The sequence below is a fragment of the Neolamprologus brichardi genome, chromosome 5 (genome assembly GCF_056152115.1).
Source record: "Neolamprologus brichardi isolate AB-2024 chromosome 5, ASM5615211v1, whole genome shotgun sequence".
NCBI lineage: Eukaryota > Metazoa > Chordata > Actinopteri > Cichliformes > Cichlidae > Neolamprologus > Neolamprologus brichardi.
The window spans coordinates 21,014,710-21,035,182 of record NC_142108.1 but is presented as its reverse complement, the minus strand read 5'-3'; the positions used below and the strand labels follow the sequence as shown (position 1 = coordinate 21,035,182).

The 20,473-nt window shown below is 39.0% G+C and overlaps 1 protein-coding gene across 4 annotated transcripts in view; it reads left to right on the top strand.

Annotated features, from left to right (window-relative positions):
* The window catches only part of arhgef3 (Rho guanine nucleotide exchange factor 3), a 33,577-nt gene that overhangs the window by 2,242 nt on the left and 10,862 nt on the right, over window positions 1-20,473 (top strand). Inside the window, exons 2-3 of one of the 4 annotated variants that reach the window (XM_035904638.2) lie at window positions 6,464-6,530; window positions 10,643-10,705. In XM_035904638.2, the coding sequence (XP_035760531.1) occupies window positions 6,464-6,530; window positions 10,643-10,705 (130 nt within the window). Of the gene's footprint in view, window positions 1-6,389; window positions 6,531-8,106; window positions 8,500-9,739; window positions 9,812-10,642; window positions 10,706-20,473 lie in introns of those variants that run through there. The other 3 variants (XM_087840861.1, XM_087840862.1, XM_035904639.2) reach the window with 3 other exon arrangements.

Sequence of the window (20,473 nt, the reverse complement as noted above, 5' to 3'; positions counted from 1 at the left end):
ACTCACTCGGTTCACCCTGAGTGGTGCCTCTGATGTTCTCATTTCTAACCTTGTCCAATCTAGTCACTGCCAGTGAAAATCTTAACATCTTCAGCTCGGCGTCCCATCTTTTGGTCATTGTCACTGTGTCCAAACCATACGTCATAGCAGGCCTCGCTCACTTGTCTTGAAAACCTTCCCTTTCTTGCTGCCATCATTCTGTCACAGCTGCTCCACACTGCCTCCACTCTCTTCTACATCTCTCTTGTGCTCTGTCCATTCCTTTGGATGGTTGATCTCAGGTGTTTATTCCTCACCACTTCACTGTTACTTCACTGTTTCATCTGCCTCCCACTCATTTGTACACATGTATTATGCTTTATTTCTGCTGAATTTCAGTCCCTTTCTTATTTCCAGAGCAAGCCTCTGTCCAGAGGATACATCAGATACCTTTCTGGAAGTTTCTCTCAGCACTACAGCTGTACTTTCATACTCTTCTTGTAACCCTTAACTACCACTTAAAGCCTGTGTCAACTCCCCCCAAACTCTGTGCAGCCATTTTCCTTCTTCCTTCTTCAGCCTCTGTCTTCACTCACTTCCTCTTTTTGATTTCCAAAGTAATCCTACAGACTGTTATCCAGTGCTGTTTTGCTACATTCTCCCCTGACACCATCTCTCAGTCTCCTGTGTCTTTAAATGGTACCTTCTGCATAAGCTGCTGTCCACCTGCCCGCACCTTCCTCCATTCTTTTATGTCACTCAATATTCCTCCCTCTTCTTGAAGCGGATATTTGCCACAGCCATTTCCATCCTTTTTCAAAATCCACCACCATTTGTGATTTTCTGCCTTTCTCTATTTGACACCATACCTAACCTACCTTCTCATGACCTCCTCATCACCTATGATCCCTTTTGCTTTTATGTCAGTTGAAGTCTACTTTAATCAACAGTCTTTCTCTGCTGACATCCAGCCTGTGGCTCATATTCACTGACAGCATTCAACATCACCCCTTCTATTTAAAAGGGAGTTTTCCCTTCCCACTGTCGCCAAAGTGCTCGCTCATAGGGGGTCATATGACTGTTGGGTTTTTCTCTATATGTGTTATTGTAGGGTCTACCTTACAATATAAAGTGCCTTGAGGAGACTGGTGTTGTGATTTGTATAAATAAAATTGAATTGAAATGGAACTGAATATTTCAAGCTTCACACTTGTGATCCTGTCTGGCATTCTCTTCACCCCCACAGCACCATCATATACATTTCCTTCAAGATTGCCCCTGCTCCACCATAATAGAACAGCTTAAATCTGCCTTCAGTGCTCCTGACCTTGCTTCCCTTCCACCTAGTCTCCTGTACACACAATATATCCATATATATCAGCCTACTCTCATCTCCACACTCATTGCTTTCCTTCTCTCTCACTGTCTCCTAACATGCCTTCCCCCTCTCCTGTTGCTTTATCTTCAGCCATCAGTACCACAGTTTCCACAAGCTCCTTGTTGGCGAACAGCACCAGAGGCAGTCATTGTTAACCTGACTAATCCAATATGGAAATGCCTTTTTTTTTTTCTTTTTTTTTTTTATGAGCCACATGTTCAATTTGGCAAAGATTTTGGGCCGGATGCCTTTCCTGATGCAACCAATTTATCTGAGCTTGGGACCGGCAGTAGGAGTACACAGGCTTGTGGCCCCCTCGTGGCTGGGTTCATCATATACTGTTTTTAAAAGATGGATGTAGCTCATTTGTAAATAACGGCATAAACAATATTTGCCGTGTTACAAACATCACACCTGGAAGTCTCGTCCTGCTTAATAAAAAGACACTGAAAGACCTTCCATACACAGGTTTTTAGATGTAACACCACCTACACACACAAAGTTTTAGTAACAAAGCATGCAGTAAATACAACCTGCATTTCTTCTGTGGGATAGGCAAATCTTTCTTGTATGCAGGAATTCTGCCTTCGGGGCTTCAGTAATATTATGAATCATACACAAATGTGTTCTGTAGTTACTTGTACGTGTAGTAACTCAAGTTTCTCCACATTTCAGGGATCCATAAAAGGCTGACTGTCAAATGATTAACTGCTGCTTTGATACTTGTTTTCACCATATTGGTGATTGGCATGTGATAATAGTCACAATACCACTAACTTCTACTGCTCGCGTGAAACTTTCAATGATTTCTCCGAAGCTCATACAGACTGAAAACTTTCTGTCCGTATACAAAGACACATGCAATGCTGCTGCATTTGTATGGCGAAAGCTGAACTTTTAGACAATGACTGATTACTCCCATTAAGCTGCTAATTATGCAGCTCATGGGATGTACCTCTGCTGATGTAATTTAGAAATAAATTCTGTAGATAGAATTAACATTTAATAATGATACAACGGGCACCTGGGCACCCGTGAGAGCCTTCCCATTCCAGAAGTTGGACTCGCAAATCAAAAGAGCTGTTAAAGAGAATGTGTAGATGTGGCTTATGTGACTTTGCAGTTTGCATTTTTTCTTTTTAGTGCTTGAAATTCTGATAATTTTCCATCTTTTCTTTAAAACATTTTTTTCCTAGTTTTTCCTTGTAATGGTCTATTTGTTCATTTCTGTATTCATGGTTCCCATACAGTAAGATTTTACTTGTAGGTAGGTAAAAGCTAAATTTGGTCAACTTTTTAAAATTCATTTAATCATCATTTAATTAATCATTGATTAATTTATTAATCATTTATTTGTTTATTTATTTATTTATTTAAGATTGTTTGTACTTTTTCTAAGTAATGAAAAAGGGATGAATGATATGAACTCAGTACAGTCCTATTTGTGCAGTACTTTCAGCTCTGGTTCAGTCCAACAGAAAGAAATTTCTCACTCGTTATATAGAAATATAGAAAAGTTTGGCAGATTGGTGTTAGCAGGTACTTTACAATGAGTTTATCAGCTGTCTAACTAAAACAGGCTGACACTGTGTAATTTATTTTAACCACTTTTGCTATGTCTGAAATTCTTCTCAAGAGTCATAAAACAGATGATGAACTGGGTGTGGGGAGTTAATCTCTGGAGGAATGTGGTTCTGCTGCTTTCAAGGGACAATGCAAGATGCTGTTCAGGTGACACTTTTTTGTCTGTCATTTAGACATAATTGTTCCTACCCACACTGCACGCTGCTCTGCTGGTTTCATGAGACGTTTTTGTGCCTGAGCTGTGTGTTGTGATTATAGTGCTGACGGAAGTGGAAGCAGCACAAAGAATGAAAGATTTCCTTAATGGTTTGACATTTGAGATTGATACCACTTCATGGACCTCTCCTAAATAGTCCACTGATTTGCAGATAGTTTCATATCTGCATGTTTATTAATGATGACATCAACAGAACAGAACAATGTAAAACTCCAAAATGACTCCCACAGTTAGTCTCACCACAGCTAGCCTCTCCTTGAGCATAGTGCCCTGTTTTAGTCTGAAAACTGAATGTTTGCTGAGAAAGAGATATTAAAAACAGATGAGGGGATAAAAGATTTACCAGGAGAACAGGCAGGGAAAGACTGGAGGAGCGTGTAGCCAAACACACCTCTGATCTCCTCTGCAGGAGAGTTCAACCACGTCACCTCCCTCTTGGGAAAAAAAATTGAGTTTAAAACATTTTAAGGTTTAAGGTTAGAGTAAGGGTTATAGTACATGTATTCAAGTCGGCATAATGTCCTCTGAAGTGATGGAAACAGAACTCTGTGTGCAAGTGTGCGTGCGTGTGTGTGAGTTCATCCAGGGTGGGATGGTTTGCACTATTGGAAAAAGCCCTGCAACTCCCAGGAATGAATGAGTCACACACATAAAAGCAAACACACACACAGAGAGACACACACACTTTAGAGCCATGATGAGACAGAAATTGTTTTTGGTCTATTGATTAAAAAAACAAAACAAATACTGATGCCTGGTAGCATCTGTAACTTCAGAGCCATCCATGTCATTGTTAGAAAATTGTCGTAAAACACAATGAAGAAGCAACAGAAAGCTGAGAAAAACCAGCAATCCCTGAACCATCTCCTACCATACACTGTGTGTAAACACATTCGCATCTTATTGTTTTACAGCTGCTCACTGTTTTCCAATTCAGACCTGTTTCATCCTCTAAAACACCATCCAATCACCATCTAAAACGGTGAATGAGGTTTTAATTTATGATATCAATATTTTGTAGGCTTTGTCGCAGATGCCAGATGGTGGGAATTATTACAGAGTTACACATCAAAGTCCCTGTTAGAGAAAGGGATCGCTTCTGAGGTGGGGGAATGATCACTTTTTTTCTGTGAATCAAATCACAATGAACCACCAGCACAAATGGTCTACCATCTAAAGAAAAAAGAGGGGAAAAAACTGTGCATCCCTCAGCCCGAGTGCGTCATCTGTTGGGAGAAGTTGGCACTGGGTTATGGCATAATGAGACAAAGATGTCATTCCCAGCTAGTCATTGTTCAACACAAAGGGTTACTGGTGAGTGGGATGTATTTAAACCCAAACAAGGATCTTCTCCTAACAGTTTTAGTACTTAAATCTAGACAGCGAGTGAAAATAGTAGTAGAAAAAGCAGGTCAAACCAAGTGCAAAAACATTAATGTCCAAGCAGGCTCCTAAACCTGATATTTACGCCACCGGCACCCTCCAAAACTTCCTAATGTGGACATTGTGTGAGACACGGTCAGCATCTGACAAGACAGGATTATATGAGACGATGAAGTTATTTTTCAATAATAAAGTGGACCTGTTATGCTTTTCTTTAGTTTTTCTTTAGGAGTTTCACAGTGATGGATGTTCATACATACATACATACATGGCCAAAGTTTCTAATAGTGAGGTCAGCATAACCGAAGTAATTTTTGCGTTTACAAAGTTAGTTTACAGCAGCTTATTTCAGAAAAAAGCCTTTTAAGAATGATTATTGTACTGATCTGTGAGTCATAGAAAGCTGATCTTGTTTTATCAAACCAGTCTGTATTTTTTAGTGTGAAACAAGAACTTCTGGAGCAACTTTGTTTGGATGTAACTTCATTTATTGTCATAGTTGTTTATCAGTGAGCCACACATGCCTTACATAAGCCTCATTCTTAAGGTAGAACTGACTAAAAGTGAGTTCTACCTTAAGTAAGAAACATCCAATCAGAGAACTCCTCAGCAGTTACCGTGCCACTGACAGCAGAGGGAAGGTAGATACTGAAGTCACAGACACAGTTAGGAGCTTCCTGGGGTGAGAGGCCAGGAAACAGAGCAGGACTGCTGTCACTCTCAGTGTCACACAGAAGAGGGAGAGGCTCTAATGATGTAACATGTTTGTCTCTGGCTGTCTGTGTCCTCTCTGTCTGCTCGTTCTTCTGCAGCTTCACCGGCGTTCATAAGCCTTTTGTTCAGATTAGAAATGATGAATGTGCTATTAACAGTAAATAAAAGTGGATGGCTCTGGGAGATGCTGAAGTTGGCCTTTGCTACAATTTCTGTTACTTTGTTGAATCTCTATTGTGTCTCTAATTTTTGCACAGTCAGTTGCAGGACTTGCAGAAGCTCAGGTTGGAGGGAAGCTGTCAGGTTATAAGGACAGGAAACACACTTGCAGTTTCACACCAGTTATTTCCACATACATATGCCAATATACACCATATTTCACTTTGTCAGTTTAGCAGAGCTGCTTTATAGTTTAGTCTACAAACTTAATGTGACACAAAGAGTTTGTGTGGGTTACAGTTGTTACTGTTGCTGAAAGTCTGACTACTTAAACAAATAATCTGCTTACCTTAAAAGTTTGATATCCATTATAAAAACAAATGAAGTACAAATATCCCGTATTTTCTTTAAAAGTGGTGACGTCCGACCTCATACACATAAATGGAAGCCAAGCTTTGTTAACTCTGATGGAGGCTAAGCCATGCCAGAGCGCCTTCATTCCATTATCTTTTCAAAATTCATAAGATTTAAAGGTCAGTAAAGAATTTAACCAAACTTACACAAAATTATCACCTAACAGATCTTCACACACTGGGTGTGAAGGTCGTGGGTGTAGTGACTTTGAGAAACCACTTGGTGGAGCTCTGCCCACTTCATATTTTACACACCTTTGAAGGCTTGCCTCCTTTACTCATCGTGACAATCTGCATAGTTAAAAACCAAACCTTAAAAAAATTAACAAATTTTTATTTAAGTATGAAGATTAGTTTTCACTTAATCTTCTGTTGCTAACTGTGCAATGAAATAACTCAGCTTTCAATACTGCTCACATTTTAATTTCTGTATTTTTTTTTAAAGTTTTTAAATCCTAGTGAAGTTATTTAAAAAATAAAATAAATAAAACAGTAATTGAAAAGCAAATTGAAAATCTTTTTTTCTTCTTTTAGTTATTGTTTCAGGTAACAGCATGCTATCATGTTCCTTTCATCCTTTATTGCTTCTCTCCTCTCCTCATCGGTCTCTCTTCCTTCCTCCTTTTCTTCCTTCAGGTCGAAGCGGCAGAGGAAAACATCCTCCTTCTCTCTCCTCTCTCCTGATGGCTGGACCCTCAGAGGGGTAAGAACAATTCCCACACATGAACTTAGTCATGTCATTCCCTGCCTTACAGTAACTGTGCTGTGACTCCATTATTATATAACACAGGATGTGCCAAAGTCCATAATAAAAAACAAAACAAATGCAGCAAAAAAAAAAGAAAAAGAAAAAAAAAACAGCAAGCTGTGTCTCACCTAAGTTATGTGATTTTACCTTTTCTTTATTTGATTTTTATGTTTTGAGGTTTGGAGATAAGGACATTATTTTAAACATCACACAAAAGTCTTGTTTTGAAGCCCCACATTTGCACATTTAGGCTATTTGGTTCAGTTCAGCTTAATTCAGTAATTTGTTATTGTCCCTACTGGGAAACCTGGTAAACAATACACAAGAACCACAATCCTCTAGTAATAATCACTAAATTAATTTAAATAAAACACAAAAACAAGCCACTTTGCCATGGGAGACACGACCAGCTTCAGATTCATTGTGTGTGTCTGGGTTTAGCTTTGGACATTTCGCCACATTAAGGTTACTGAGGCATCTGACCCAGATGGCTCCTGGAGGCCTCCTAGATAAGAAGTTTCAAGCATGTCCAACTGGTAGGACACCCACGAGAAGACGCAGGACAGGCTGTACAGTTTCTGTCTCTCAGCTGGATCAGAAATGCCTCATTTTGTCTTCCTAGACGAGGTGGAGGAGGTCTGGGCCTCTCTGCCTAGACTGCCGACTCCTGCAAAGAGGCAGAAAACAGATAGGTGATTACGTTTTTAATGTTAAAGGAGACCTATTATGGTCATTTCCAGCTTTATATTTTTGCTCTCTGGCTCTACTAGAGTGGGTTTGCATGACTCACAGTTCAAGCTGGTCTGTAGAAGTGTTTGTGTGTTAGTGCCAGCAACATGAATGCCAGGACCCAGGGTTTCCCAGCAGAACACAATGCACTGTAATGCGATGATTAATGTGATTCACTTAAAGCCATCAGGGGTTATTGGTAATATTGTAGCTGAATTCTCATTAAAAATATGTTGTAATAAACACAAGAACTGTGCAGAATGTATAACCAGTGAAATTAGAGCTGTTTCACCTTTAATAATTAGGCAAAACATTGCTGATCGGCACAGCTGGAAGCAAATTTCTCTCTGTCAGTTCATCAGTTAATAGTTTTAGCCCCACTCTGCTTAATTTTTTTGTGATTAACACTTTTTAAGTCGTTTACTCAAAATTATATGCTTTAAGAAAAAAAGAATATCTGTGTTGCAAAATGAAGAATTTCCTTTAACATAATTTGATGAAAAGGCAAGAAAGAAAGAAAATTCATAATTACTTTTTAATTTTTTTGTGTGAAAATAATGTGTGATAGATGTAAGTGATCAGTCTTTGTAAGTGTTTGTCCTGCTGCTGTCACCGTGCTCCTTCAGCTCCTAATTATAGACGTCTTGTTTTCCCCCCAACATCCGTCATTTCCTGTTTGTCCTGTGGGAACCAAGGGGACAGACAAACACACACATATATACACACAACACACACACATACATTGTAAAGGGTTCCTGTTCCTGAGGGTCTGTAGATCCACTCAGGAAGGTGGTGAGGCTGAGGAGGCTCAGACTGTGGCTGAGGTGGTGAAGCAGGAGTACGCAGGCGGAGAGAAGCAGCGGGCAAAAGAAGGTTAGAAAAGAGAAGAGGAGGTGCAGAAGAAGAGGCTTTTGGATCAAGAACCTGGAGAACTTTAACAGAACTAAAAGAGGTGAAATAAAATGTGACTGTGAAGGAGGTGATTCACAGGAGGTGGGACGAACAAAGGAGAAATTATTTTGAGTGCTGTCCAGCATGTAAAGAGGAGGGCGAATGTGACTTTGGGGTTAAAAGAAAGCGACCTGGAGGAAGAGGAGAGGAAGAAAGAGGAGGATAAGGAGCTGCAGAGTTGATTACAAGTGTGTTTGAGGAGCTGATCCTGATGATGGGCTGCTGTTTGTTTGTTTACTATCGGGTGAGTGTGAAGAATCAGAACCGCTTTGATAAAAACCTGCAGTACTGACGTCGTCCTGAAGGGGAACATGTTTCTGGATTTGTTTTTTGTGTGCATGTTTCTATATTTATTAAGTACAAGCTTGAGATATGTTTATTTCACTGGGCTTGTTCCCTTTCTACATCCAGCACTTTTGGGAAAAATAAGTGGGGGCTCGCTGTCAGAATGGGTGGAGCTGGACCTGGCCCCCACCTAGTCCAGCTGATAGGAGCCTGTAGTAGACTGTATATAGAAGATCAGGTTTTAGGCCTAAAAATTGAAGCCCGTGCAGAAGTGCGTGCATTTCTAATTACTTTACAAAGTCAAAGGCTACGTTCACACTGCAGGTCTTAATGTTCAATTCTGATTTTTTGATCAAATCTGATTTTTTTGTCTGCTTGTTCACACTACAAATAAAATGTGACAGCAAACGCGCTCTAGTGTGAACCCTAAAAGCGGTCCGCATGCGCAAAAGAAGACGTCACACACAACACGCTCTGTTTAGACACAGACCAAACAATATTGTTTGACTGATGGCTCTTAATATAAAGACTTGTTTCGGACTTTACGTTTCCCAATTTTGCTTTAAGTTGTAAAGTTATTTTATTTACATATGGCCGAATAATTATCCTTATTGCTGTTTTAGAGAGGAGCGGTGCTTCAAAGGATAGTTGGAAATGTCTGTCAGAATCTGCAAATTATGCAGTACAAATAAAATGTTCACGTTTCTCCAACGTTGTCTTCCCAACAGTTTCATTAATATCTACACTGGATGGCCAGGAAGCATTCACGATGTCTTCTCGGGTGCTTCTCCGGCGCTAATTGGAGTCTGTCTTGTGTCAGTGACGTAAAAGATGAATTTAATGCGACATGACCATTCAAACAGCAGTTGCTTTCTAAAACATCAGATATGTGTTGGATTCAGTACAACATACGAAAGTGACCCAGATCGGATTTGTGCTGTTCACACTGTCATACCATGATCGGATATGGGTCGTTTAGGGTCAAAAAAGTCGGATTTTATGCGCTTTCGCCTGCAGTGTGAATGTAGCCTAAGAGGTCAAAAGTGCTTATCTCGAGATGTTACTGGACCTTACAAGCCATTGGTAGACCACGTCCATCTTTGTAGGCCTCTTTCATGACACACATTAAGGCTTCCTGTCCCACTTTTTAAGGAGTCTAACTCCATCTGAAATCATTTTTCCATCACCTGGAAAATCTATGAATTTACTGGACATGCTCTCCTTTCTCCAACAGAAGCAGGAACTCCCAATCAGGATCCACAGAGATTTGAGTTAAGATTGTGTCCATTGTTTAATGGAAAAAGCATCTATTCCATTTAAATCTCATTCAGACTAAACTACTCTCAAAGGAAAGGAAACAAGGGACTTCTTGTTGTATTGTTCACCTCTTAACACCACTTAAACTGCTTAGCTTTGAAATTAGAGCACAGTTCCCTCCTCTTGTCTGGTGACCCCCCCATGACTGAGCCTTAACCTGTACAAATGCAGAAAAAAAGATATAACACAATATTTTGTTAAGGGTTGAAATGTTTTTGCATGTTATTTTCATTCATTATAATCTGGGTAAATTAAACTCAGAGTTTATCTGATGGGTAACAACTTACTGAAATGTTGATATCTGAGCGGACTTGAGCAGAGAAATTTCTTATTATTATTCTTTCTCATTTGCTGTAAGTTTTTCCTCTCAGGATACTTACAGGTTACTGTTCGACTCTGTTGAGTTAGAGGTTACCCAGAGAAGTTCTTCAGACACTATTTAATGATGAAAAATGCTAAAATCTCCTCTCCAGATTGATCGAAACAAGACAAAAACAATTTGAACAATTAAACTGAACAGATTTTTTTTGCCTGCTTGCTTTTTTGTATTAAAATATTTTAATTTATAGTAATTTATTGAAAAATAAGTCACAAATAATTGCAAGCTGAAACCAGAACAGTGAGCTAAAAAGTTGCGGTTGGGATCCATCACAAAAACTCGACTTTCACATTTCTGAATGCAATCTGATTTAATAAAAATAAAAACAAATTTAAAGCGCACTTCTTAAAATCAACACCTGCTCTCTCTCGCTGATGTGTTTTATTCTGTTTATTGTGTTTTGCAGAAGAAGAGGAAACAGGCCAACAGAGATGCCGACTCCCTCAGTCTCTGCAGTCTGGAAATCAATGTGAGTTCAGCTCCTCTTCAAGTGTGTGTCAAACTCTACTCTCGTTTAAACATGATGATGTGTTTGTGAAAAGCTCTGCCTTCCTCACTGTGTGGACAGCGTTTTCACACATTTAAAATATGACCTAAAAAAAAAAACCTTAAGATAACAAAATGATGATGTCCTACCTCTCAGGAAGTGTTCAGCTGTATTTGTCTCCATTATCCTCTTATGCAGAACACAAAGGAGGCGGTACATGTGACCTTCTAATCAGGAAGCTGTTGCATGGCCTGTATATGAGAGACCTAACTTTCGTCATTTGATTTAAAATGCCAACTGATTTCAGTTTCTAACTTGAGGACAGAAAACTTAACACAAGGCATTTTAATGGTTTTATCCACAGAATCAGACAAAAAATGTCCATATTTTCTACAATTGTCAGATTTTTCTCTGATGTTAAACTGATTTCTTTGCTTTTATGCCGTCATGCACTTGTGCACAATCAAAAACGGAGACATTGTTCTTCCTTCAGGGCTGAACCTTAATTAAAAAAAGACTAGCTGTAGTGAAACTGTGACAAGTGTGACACAGACCAGAAACTGGGAATGTTTGCCTTCAAAGTATAAGCTGTGCCTTTTGAAATTTGTTGACTGCAGAGATTACGTTTTTTGAGTTTCACTGCCACTTGGCCTGGAGTTTGCTCGTGTTTGTAGAAAAACATCAGCATCTTCCATGAAAACTATATAACAGCAGCAATCTGCTAGCGACTGAAGTATTCACAAAAAAGTTTTTGATGCAGCACCATCTTTGTAGCTGATTTCAGTGACTGCCAAAAACCACTAGCCACCGGTTGGTGAGTAGTTTCTGGCAGTCACTGAAATCAGCCGCAGTCTCTGAGACAAAGAGTATCTCATACATATAATCTCACATTCTACCAGAGTAGCTTGGCTTGTTTACGGTTTGAAAATAATCCTCATTTATCTTACATTGGGCTCAATTCATTAACTGTCTGCAACAGTGACAGTTTAGCTCCTCCTCTTTACACCAACTTTCTTCTTATTGGTCACCTCTTGTAAGCTGATTACTTAATTAAAATAGAACGTTTAATGCCTCTGTAAAATTATAGGCGTTCTATGGCATGCATCCCTATATAAGAGAATAAAAGAATACAGCTGGAAATCTGTATCTGTAAATATTATACCACAAAACCTTCAGTACACACTGTGGGAAAGTAATTATATCTATAAAAAAGTAATATTGAATTAAGTTTCTTAAAAATATTTGACCAAATCACAACAGCAGTCACCTCAACGACCTTAAGATTTTAAGTTAGAGACCCAACAATTATATAGAGAAAACTCAAACAATCAAATGACCACCTTTGAGCACGCACTTGGCGACAGTGGGAAGGAAAAACTCCCTTTTAATAGGACAAAACCTCAGGCTCAGGCTTTCTGCCACAACCAGTTGGAGATGATATGGTGATACAGTGTTTATTCCAGAGATCACAGAAAAACAGAAATTAAAAGTATTTGCCTGATATTTGACAGATATTTTTCTCATCAGAAATTTTATTGCACTTGTATAAACTCTGAAAAGAAAAATGTTCCTCTTAGAGCCTCCCCTCTGTCCAATTCAGGTTTGCTGGGGGGCTGATAGGTAACCTAAAAACGAAATTAATTTTGAGAGGAGAAGACAAATTAACGGCCCCCGGCCCTTATGTTGGGCCCCTCCTCCTGTATTTTTAGCCTTCTGCCAGGAGCCTGTTCCTTCCTGGGCGTTTCCTCCTCTGCTCGGTCTAACACAGGATGTCCAGCCTGTTCAGCACACTCCAGCGGCTCCAGGGGGACAAACAGACCCAAACACACCATCAGTCTTACTTTGTTCAAGCCGGCGCTGGCAGATACTGAAGCTGGAATGAATTACACTCTATTGTTTCTGTGCTGTCGCTCAGTGAATCACACACACTTGTATTGTTTTCTTACTCAAACTCCAGGACCCAGAGACCACTTTATCTGATTTAAAAGACACGTGTAAGGACCATCGGGAAACGTGCTTTACATCAATAATTTAACCCTCCTGTGCAACTGTCTGTTTTCAGAGTGGAGATCAGTAAAGATTCATTCACTGGGAATTATTATATTTTATCGGTTCATCCGTTTAGGAAACATTTACTGCAGATTAATAACTTTATAACATCTATTTATTTTAGGACAGTTTTCAAATATTTTTACCTGAATTGATTGGCACAGCCCACATACAAATGCATTTAAAACTTTTAAGATTTAATAAAATGTGACTACTTCTGACTGCATATTTACAAAATAAAATAAAAACAATATGCAGACCTTTTTTTTTTTTTAAATACAAAAGGTAAGTACTGTGAAAAATTCACAAAAAGTAAAAAATATTTTTTTAAAAACCCCAAACAGGATTAAAAGCACTGAAGTGTAATCAATGTAAACAGACATTAAAGTAAATATTTATTCCTTTATTAATAATTAATGTGGCACTATATTTTGATTAACAACAACAACAATAATAATAATACTAATAATAATAATAATAATGATAAATAACAATTTAACCATGACTAATCAGATTTTCCCTCTCAGAGACATTGAATATCTTTGTTCAAACCTAAAACATTCAACTGGAATTATTTGCTATTGCCATTAATTTTATTTTATTTGTGAAAAATGCTGCTCTAGATGTAAATTAGTTGTTAAAGGGGTGATGCTGTCATTTATAATTATAATACATTTACTGTGGAAGTTTCTGTTTGGCATTGGATTTTTTTTTTTACTTGTTAATTAAAACAGGCATTTACTATTGAGCAGTTATTGATGTGGTTTAGTAACAGTGGATTAAAAATGTGAGTAACATTCTCTTCCACCAGTGGGCAGTACGATTACCTGCTCTAATTAAATGGGTTGCCAACTGCCAGTAAAACAGAAGAAGACAAAGAAAACAAATACATAATAGTCATGCTGTGAGACGACGCAGTGCGTAATAGCAATAGATAAATGTTTGAAAAGAAAAAGTAGGGTCCTGGAGAACATTCTGATGATTTGATTTGAAACATGATTTGAGTTCCTCCCTAGGCGTCTACGAACGAAGCCTCCCAATAACAGACAATAGAGCTTAGTCACAGGGAGCAGCTTCTGTTAGCAGACTGTGAGGTGTCGGAGGCCAACGCTGATGCTCTGACTCTGATACCGGTCATAGCTTTTAAAGGAAACAATGAAAACACTTCTGTGAATGATGCAATCTTTTTCTGATTTCTTGTTGCTTTCAGCTGAGACGGGACGTCTGTGTTTATTTAAAGCTACTTTTCCTGGAACTTCGATGTACCGTGATTATAACAAGGGTCCTAATGTACCCAAATCTGGTCAAATCAGGTCAGCCAAGCTGATGTATAAACATATATAGTTCATTAACATGCTTTAGTAAACGATTGACGTCCCAGCTCTTCGTTAAGCACTGGAAAAGCTTGATGAAGATCCTCTTTGTAACATCAAGTGAAGCAGTACAATTAAAAGAGACTTTTTCATACAAATAAGAGTGGAGTAGAGGAGATGGACCGATGTGTTGACCCCAGTGCAGTGTCTTCATCGGCAGTGATGAAGACACTGCACTGATCTGTTGTGGTGACGAAAGAGCTGATTGTGAAGGTTAAGCTGTTGATTTACTGGATGATTTACTATTCCATACCATACATTCCTATCGGCATGTATGGTATGGTGATGAGATGTAGGTAGAGACTAAAAGAATAATGTCACAGACTCAAGCATCAGAAAGAATAAGCTTCCTCTGAACAGAGTTCAGCCTTAGAGACAGGAGGAGGTAGCTCTTTGTTTTAGGAGGGGCTCAGAGTAGAGCTGCTACTCATCCACATTAAAAAGAGCCAGATATGGTGGTTTGAGAATCAGATGGATTCTTTCAGGATACCTCCTCAGTGAGTTGTTTTAGGCATGTCCACACAGGACACTCTGGAGAGATTATGTCTCTGCTCAGTACCCATCTGAAAGAGCTGGAGTAGATGGCTGGGGAGAAGGAGGTCTGGGTGTCTGTGCCGGTGACTGGACATGGATACGTGACAGAAGAAAAGATGGATGGATGTCCCTGAAAGTCTTCTCATTACTCATTATGTGGTTTCAATATGGCAAAGCAAATTATATTATTTGTAAAACACAGTAATCTTGTGGTGAATGGATGGACGGGCCTCACCTGTCCCCTCTGTGTCCATTTAAAAAGGCCTCACCTTTTTAAATGGACACATTTAAAAAGGTTGGAAGGACAAATAGATTTGAGTTACTGATTTAAAATAAAATTCAGTAATAAATAAAAATAAATAAAAAAATCAAGTGTTTCTTTGTCCCCACAGTGGGGCTGAATAAACACATTGACTCATTGAATTTAAAACCAGGACACAGCTTTGGCTGCAGGCCTCTCTGTTTATTAATTATACTTCGGACTGGCATTGACTGATGAGGACTTCCCACAACCACCAGCAGTTCCAGTCAGGGATTTCACAATTTACGTTTGTCCAGATTATCGAAATACATAATAAATAATAAATAATTAAAAAATAATAATAATAAAAAAAAAAATACATAATAATAAACTGAGTAAAGATAATGTGAGTAATAATATAAATATTAACCTTATACAATTTACATTATCATTTCTTTCACATTAAAGGTAGATTTACTTTTTCTGGCATAAAACATTTTCAGGGAATGACACATTTTAAATACACACAAGAAAAACAATATACATTTTCTTAAGTGCATTTACAAAATGTCTTATCTGTAGGATTTCATATTATGTTTTCATATTTTTAAATCTTCTACCAGCTCTTTTAACTTTATTTCTGATTGCCTAATGTGTCTGTGGCACTGAGACAATTGGTTTAATATCCGAATATCTAGAGTTTAATTTTTAAGGAGAAAATGGGGTATTAGTTTGGGTTTTTCTTTAAATAACTGTGTACAAATGTGGCTTATTAATTTGTTTTAGTTTCTGGGCCACAGTAGAGCTCTATGACACAAAGGAATCAAATATATCAGGGTGTGGATGCACACAGTACTTATGAGGATGACTTCATCATTGTTGTTGTTGGTCATTTCTTGGGATTTGTTGACAATGGAAACTGTATACACACACACACACACACACATATATATAAAACAGTACAGGAAAGGGACAGGCAGAGAAATGAAAAAGTATAGAATAAAGAAAGGAAGGAAGTAAAGTTTTAAGTGACTGGGTGAGAGCGCCACTGAGTAAGTGAGCCAGTGACAGATTGAGAGAAAGAGAGAGAGCATTAGCTGCAGAGAGAGTGCGAAGGCGGACGAGTGAACAGCTACCGCTGAGAGGATTACACGATTCAGAGCTCTACACGGTCTAAACTGCAGACTAAACTTTTCCTGTATGATTTTCTGGGAACAGAACTAAATCCAGCCTCTTTTTGAACTCTTTTGTTTGGGGTCTGATGGTTCGGCTCTCAACCTCAAGCCCTCCCGGAGCGGTGTGTTTAAAAGCTCTGGTCAAAGCCAACTTGTCTTTATGAACACTGCCAGCACCGAGTCTGACTGGATATTTTGCCTCTGGCAGTACTCTTGTGGCACCAGGCCTTTTTAGAGCTGTTACGTCAACTCTTTGAGGCTACTTTACAGCTATTAGGCTTTTAGTTGAACAGCTACCATTACCAGGGGTTTTAAGGGGACTATCCTCTTTCTGTACCTGTGCCAACACCAGAATTGTGCTTGGAACTCCACTGATAGCACTTTCTTTCTGGTTTCCCAGCTTGTATCAGTTATCGCTTCAGTGCTAGAACAGCGAGCTGAATTGTTCCTGGACTTTGTGTCTATACTAGAAAACAGTACCAAACTCTCTTTAGTGTCACTCTGGACCCTCTGCTGTTTTCAGTCTCTCTCTGGACATTAGACTTTCATACTCCCTTCCTCTCTGCGTTTTCTACCAGTCTGAAAATATTTATGGACGCTCTCTTGGTACTGGGAATAGTTCAGATTGTGTGCTTGGCTTTGGGGTGAGCAGTATGGTGGCGGGGCAGGGACCCCTCAGCCTGCTGGTACAGCGGTTTAACTCTGGATGCTCAGTGGCAAACAGCAGCATGGGAAAAGAGGTTGAGGTAAGATGAAACATTTACTCTTCTGTTCAGCCTGGTTGGATTCAGTTGTGTTAATTTTGTGAGATAAATTGGATTCTTTTGTTTGTGTGTGTTTTCATCAGTCAAATGTATTCATTTTTTGTTGACTTGGTAGTATTTAGCATTTGTACTTTTCACAAATGAAAAAAATCTTGGCAATGAAGCTGGTGACAAAACTGCAGTTCTTCTATTGGCCACTTGAGGCTGACTTCAAACTGAGTCAATCCCCATAGACTGTCATATTAGAGTCCCAACGTTACAGCAGAAATAAACATAAAGAAAATAAGCCCAGCATAAAAGACATTTTACGTCATTTCCACCTTCATGCACTGCACAGGGGGTTAATTTTTTAAACTAGACCATTTATGTTTTTCTAATGGTATTAAGTTACCATAGCTCGCTGCTAGGCCTCATCTCCTCTAACGGAAGTCAATGAAATGGACGCTTTAACCTTGTTTGAGCTGTTGCTTACTTGAGTGCATTGAATATCTGATGGTACAATAATGATAAAATAATAGGGCTTGATGTGGAGTTGAGTGCATTAACACAGTGTTTTATTCATGTGTTACTCTGCGGTAGTTACCAGGTGTCTGTGTTTTTGAAACACCGTCACTTTCATACTAACCAGTCTAATTTATTACCAGACATGCTCACATATAGTGTCTCCCCCCCCCCCCCCCCCCCCAAAAAAACCCAAAACAATAGGTGACATCAGTTTTCTTATCAACACAGTATATGTTAAATATGATGAATTTATCACTATATATATATATTAGGGGTGCAACGATACACAAAATTCACGGTTCGGTTCGGTTCGATACTTTGGTGTCACGGTTCGATATTTTTTCGATACAAAAAAAATGTTCATGCCTTTTTATTAATTTGTCATTTATTAAATTTTCACGGCACATTCTGCACCACCTCTCTGTGCATTCATCATTTGTTTGAAGCCAGCTCACCTCCTGCAACCACTTTGCCGAGAATACACGCTTCTTTTGTGGTTCGGACTCCTGACATTTCTTTGGAGGTGGAGGAACACCAAAGTAATTGCTTAAAGGAGCTTCTTCGACATCTTTATGAGTTCTAAACAAATGTCTGTCCTCCTCCTGAAAATCTTATGTATGCAAACAGGCGTTGCAACTTCTTATCTTGTGTGCGTTTTTTATTTTGACAGCGAATGCGCACCTGCAGACCACTTATGTGTAGACCTGGTTATTTAGCTCGTCATATTGCAGCCACAGAAATTCTTTTGTCCATGAAACCATAAAGCTGCACTTTCTTTTTGCCTTATAGTCTGATTTGTCATAACTTTTCCGTTTTGTGGTAAGCTTTTCTTTGGCTGTCACTTCTTCACCCTGACCTGTCTTATTTGGCGCAGCAGAACTAAAATATATATCCTGCTGCTTTTACACACGCACTCACATAACGCTCAGCGATTCTCTGCACGATCAACCTCTCACATGTTTAAGCTTGCTGCGGGAGATTTCACTTGTCATGTTTGCATAGTAAGCTAACGATTGATAAGACGATGCCAGAGGAATTGGTGCGCAAATTATCATCACTCACCAATCAGTGCTGTCGCTCTCTATACACAGTTTGCGCGATTGCAAAGTGAAAGCAAAAAACAAGCGCAAATTCAAACGCGATTTAAATATGTCACATATTGACAGTGGCTCACCGATGCCAATGACATAATTACCCAGCTACATTTCCGAAAGAATGCAAAAGCATTGACATATATTTTTCCTTCCTACGATAGGCCGACGAGCAGAGCCCGACTGGAAAAGTCGCTAGCGATTTTGCGAGCCCTGTATCTGATTGAGGAATCACTCATCTTTGGAAAAGAGAGTTTATTACAGAGAAATGGCTCTTTCCAAAATAAAAGCTATACTATACGCTTCTTCTGGGCTATATTCTCAGCAGCATATTAAACATATCAGGTCCCCATAAGGAGAATCATGTGCTAACGGCTGTCTAAATGACTCGGTAAAGTTTGTATGCGTGCTTGTTGTTTTTGTCTGCTTCCACTTGTCTTTGCACTAGGATGCTATCGGGTAAATGTGCAGTAATATTCGTTGTGTTCCCACTAGTGCTATCAGCCTTAATCTGAAATGAGGTTAACGCCACAACACGGCAAATCTCCGTTAACGAGCTACCGCGGATTGCCCCGTGTGTGGGGCTGGACAGCGTCAACACATTAACGAGCTAACTGCGCTAACACACTAGTTCCCACTCATGTAATTGAGCATTGCTTGGCACATCTGACATACTGTTTTACTTTAGTCCATGACTCGCTTACCTTCAGGGTCATACGTCACATGAAGACCAAAATAGTTCCAGACGCCAGATCTGAATGAGGGTGGGGGAGGTTCAATTTGCCATGTTGCAACGAGCTTAACTTCTGTCTAGCTAGCTTGCCCTGTGCTCAGTGAATCTGTGTTCGACTACTCCGCCTAGGCTGCACTGTCGAGCGCAGATCCACTGAGCGCTCAACACAGACAGCACCGTCAGAAGGAAAGTTGATAAAATAAATTAAAAATGTTGTATTGTTCGATACATATGCGTACCGAACCGAAAGCACAGTATCGAACGGTTCAATATCGATACGAGTATCGTTGCACCCCTAATATATATATATATATATATAGACCTCATATATTTATGTACTTATCTGTACAGTAATTAATTAGAAATATACAGAATCTGATCTGCTCTAGTAACTTGTATTCTGGTTTTATATGATGTAATCTGATTGGGCCTACTTTACTCTATTACACGACTGATGTGAATCAATCAAATGTGATCTAATCTGATGTTATATGGTCTAATTCAACAAACTAATATCAAAACCAGCACTAGTTACATTTAATGTCATTTACTTTAAACTAAAAAGACTGAACAAGAAAGGAGAAGTGAAACTATGATGACCAACACCTCAAAATGTTCTTTATAGTAATTTTCATTTCCTGAAAGTCTGGGGTCATGCTAGGTATCACTAAAGACCTATAAAAATGCAGTTTGAATCCCTGAACTGCAACGTTTGTTCAGTTGTTAAATTTACAATGAACTTTATATCAAACGACTGAACAAACGTTGCAGTTCAATGACTCAAACTGCAGACCGGAGTCAACCTGCTGTGAACTTGCTGTAATTAAATAACCAGCCAGCTGCTGACGAGCTGTATTGAATTGATTGCTGTCAGTTCGAATCAGTTGAAGCACCATCATCCACAGAAAACCCATTACAGTTTGTCCAATGGAAAGTTCTTGAGCATGAAGCAAATAAGCGGATAGTTTATGATCCAAACTGAACCTGAAATCTGTAACAAAACAAAACAAACAAACAAAGCAAAAAAAAAAAAACAACACCAAACGGCTGCAATGCATCTAAGCTCATAACTTTCACCAGGAAATGACACTGACTTTATTTCCATGTGATTCATGAGTATTTTAGAGACTCATCACTGACTCATCATTTTTTGAGAAGTTGCTGAAAACTGTGGAAATTCTATTTCCAGATTTGGGGGGTGAACTTAAATCGAAAGGTGAAGGAAAAAAGAAAATTATCTCAGAGGTTGATTTATTTTTAGGCAGCTGGTTCCTGATTGTGAGAGC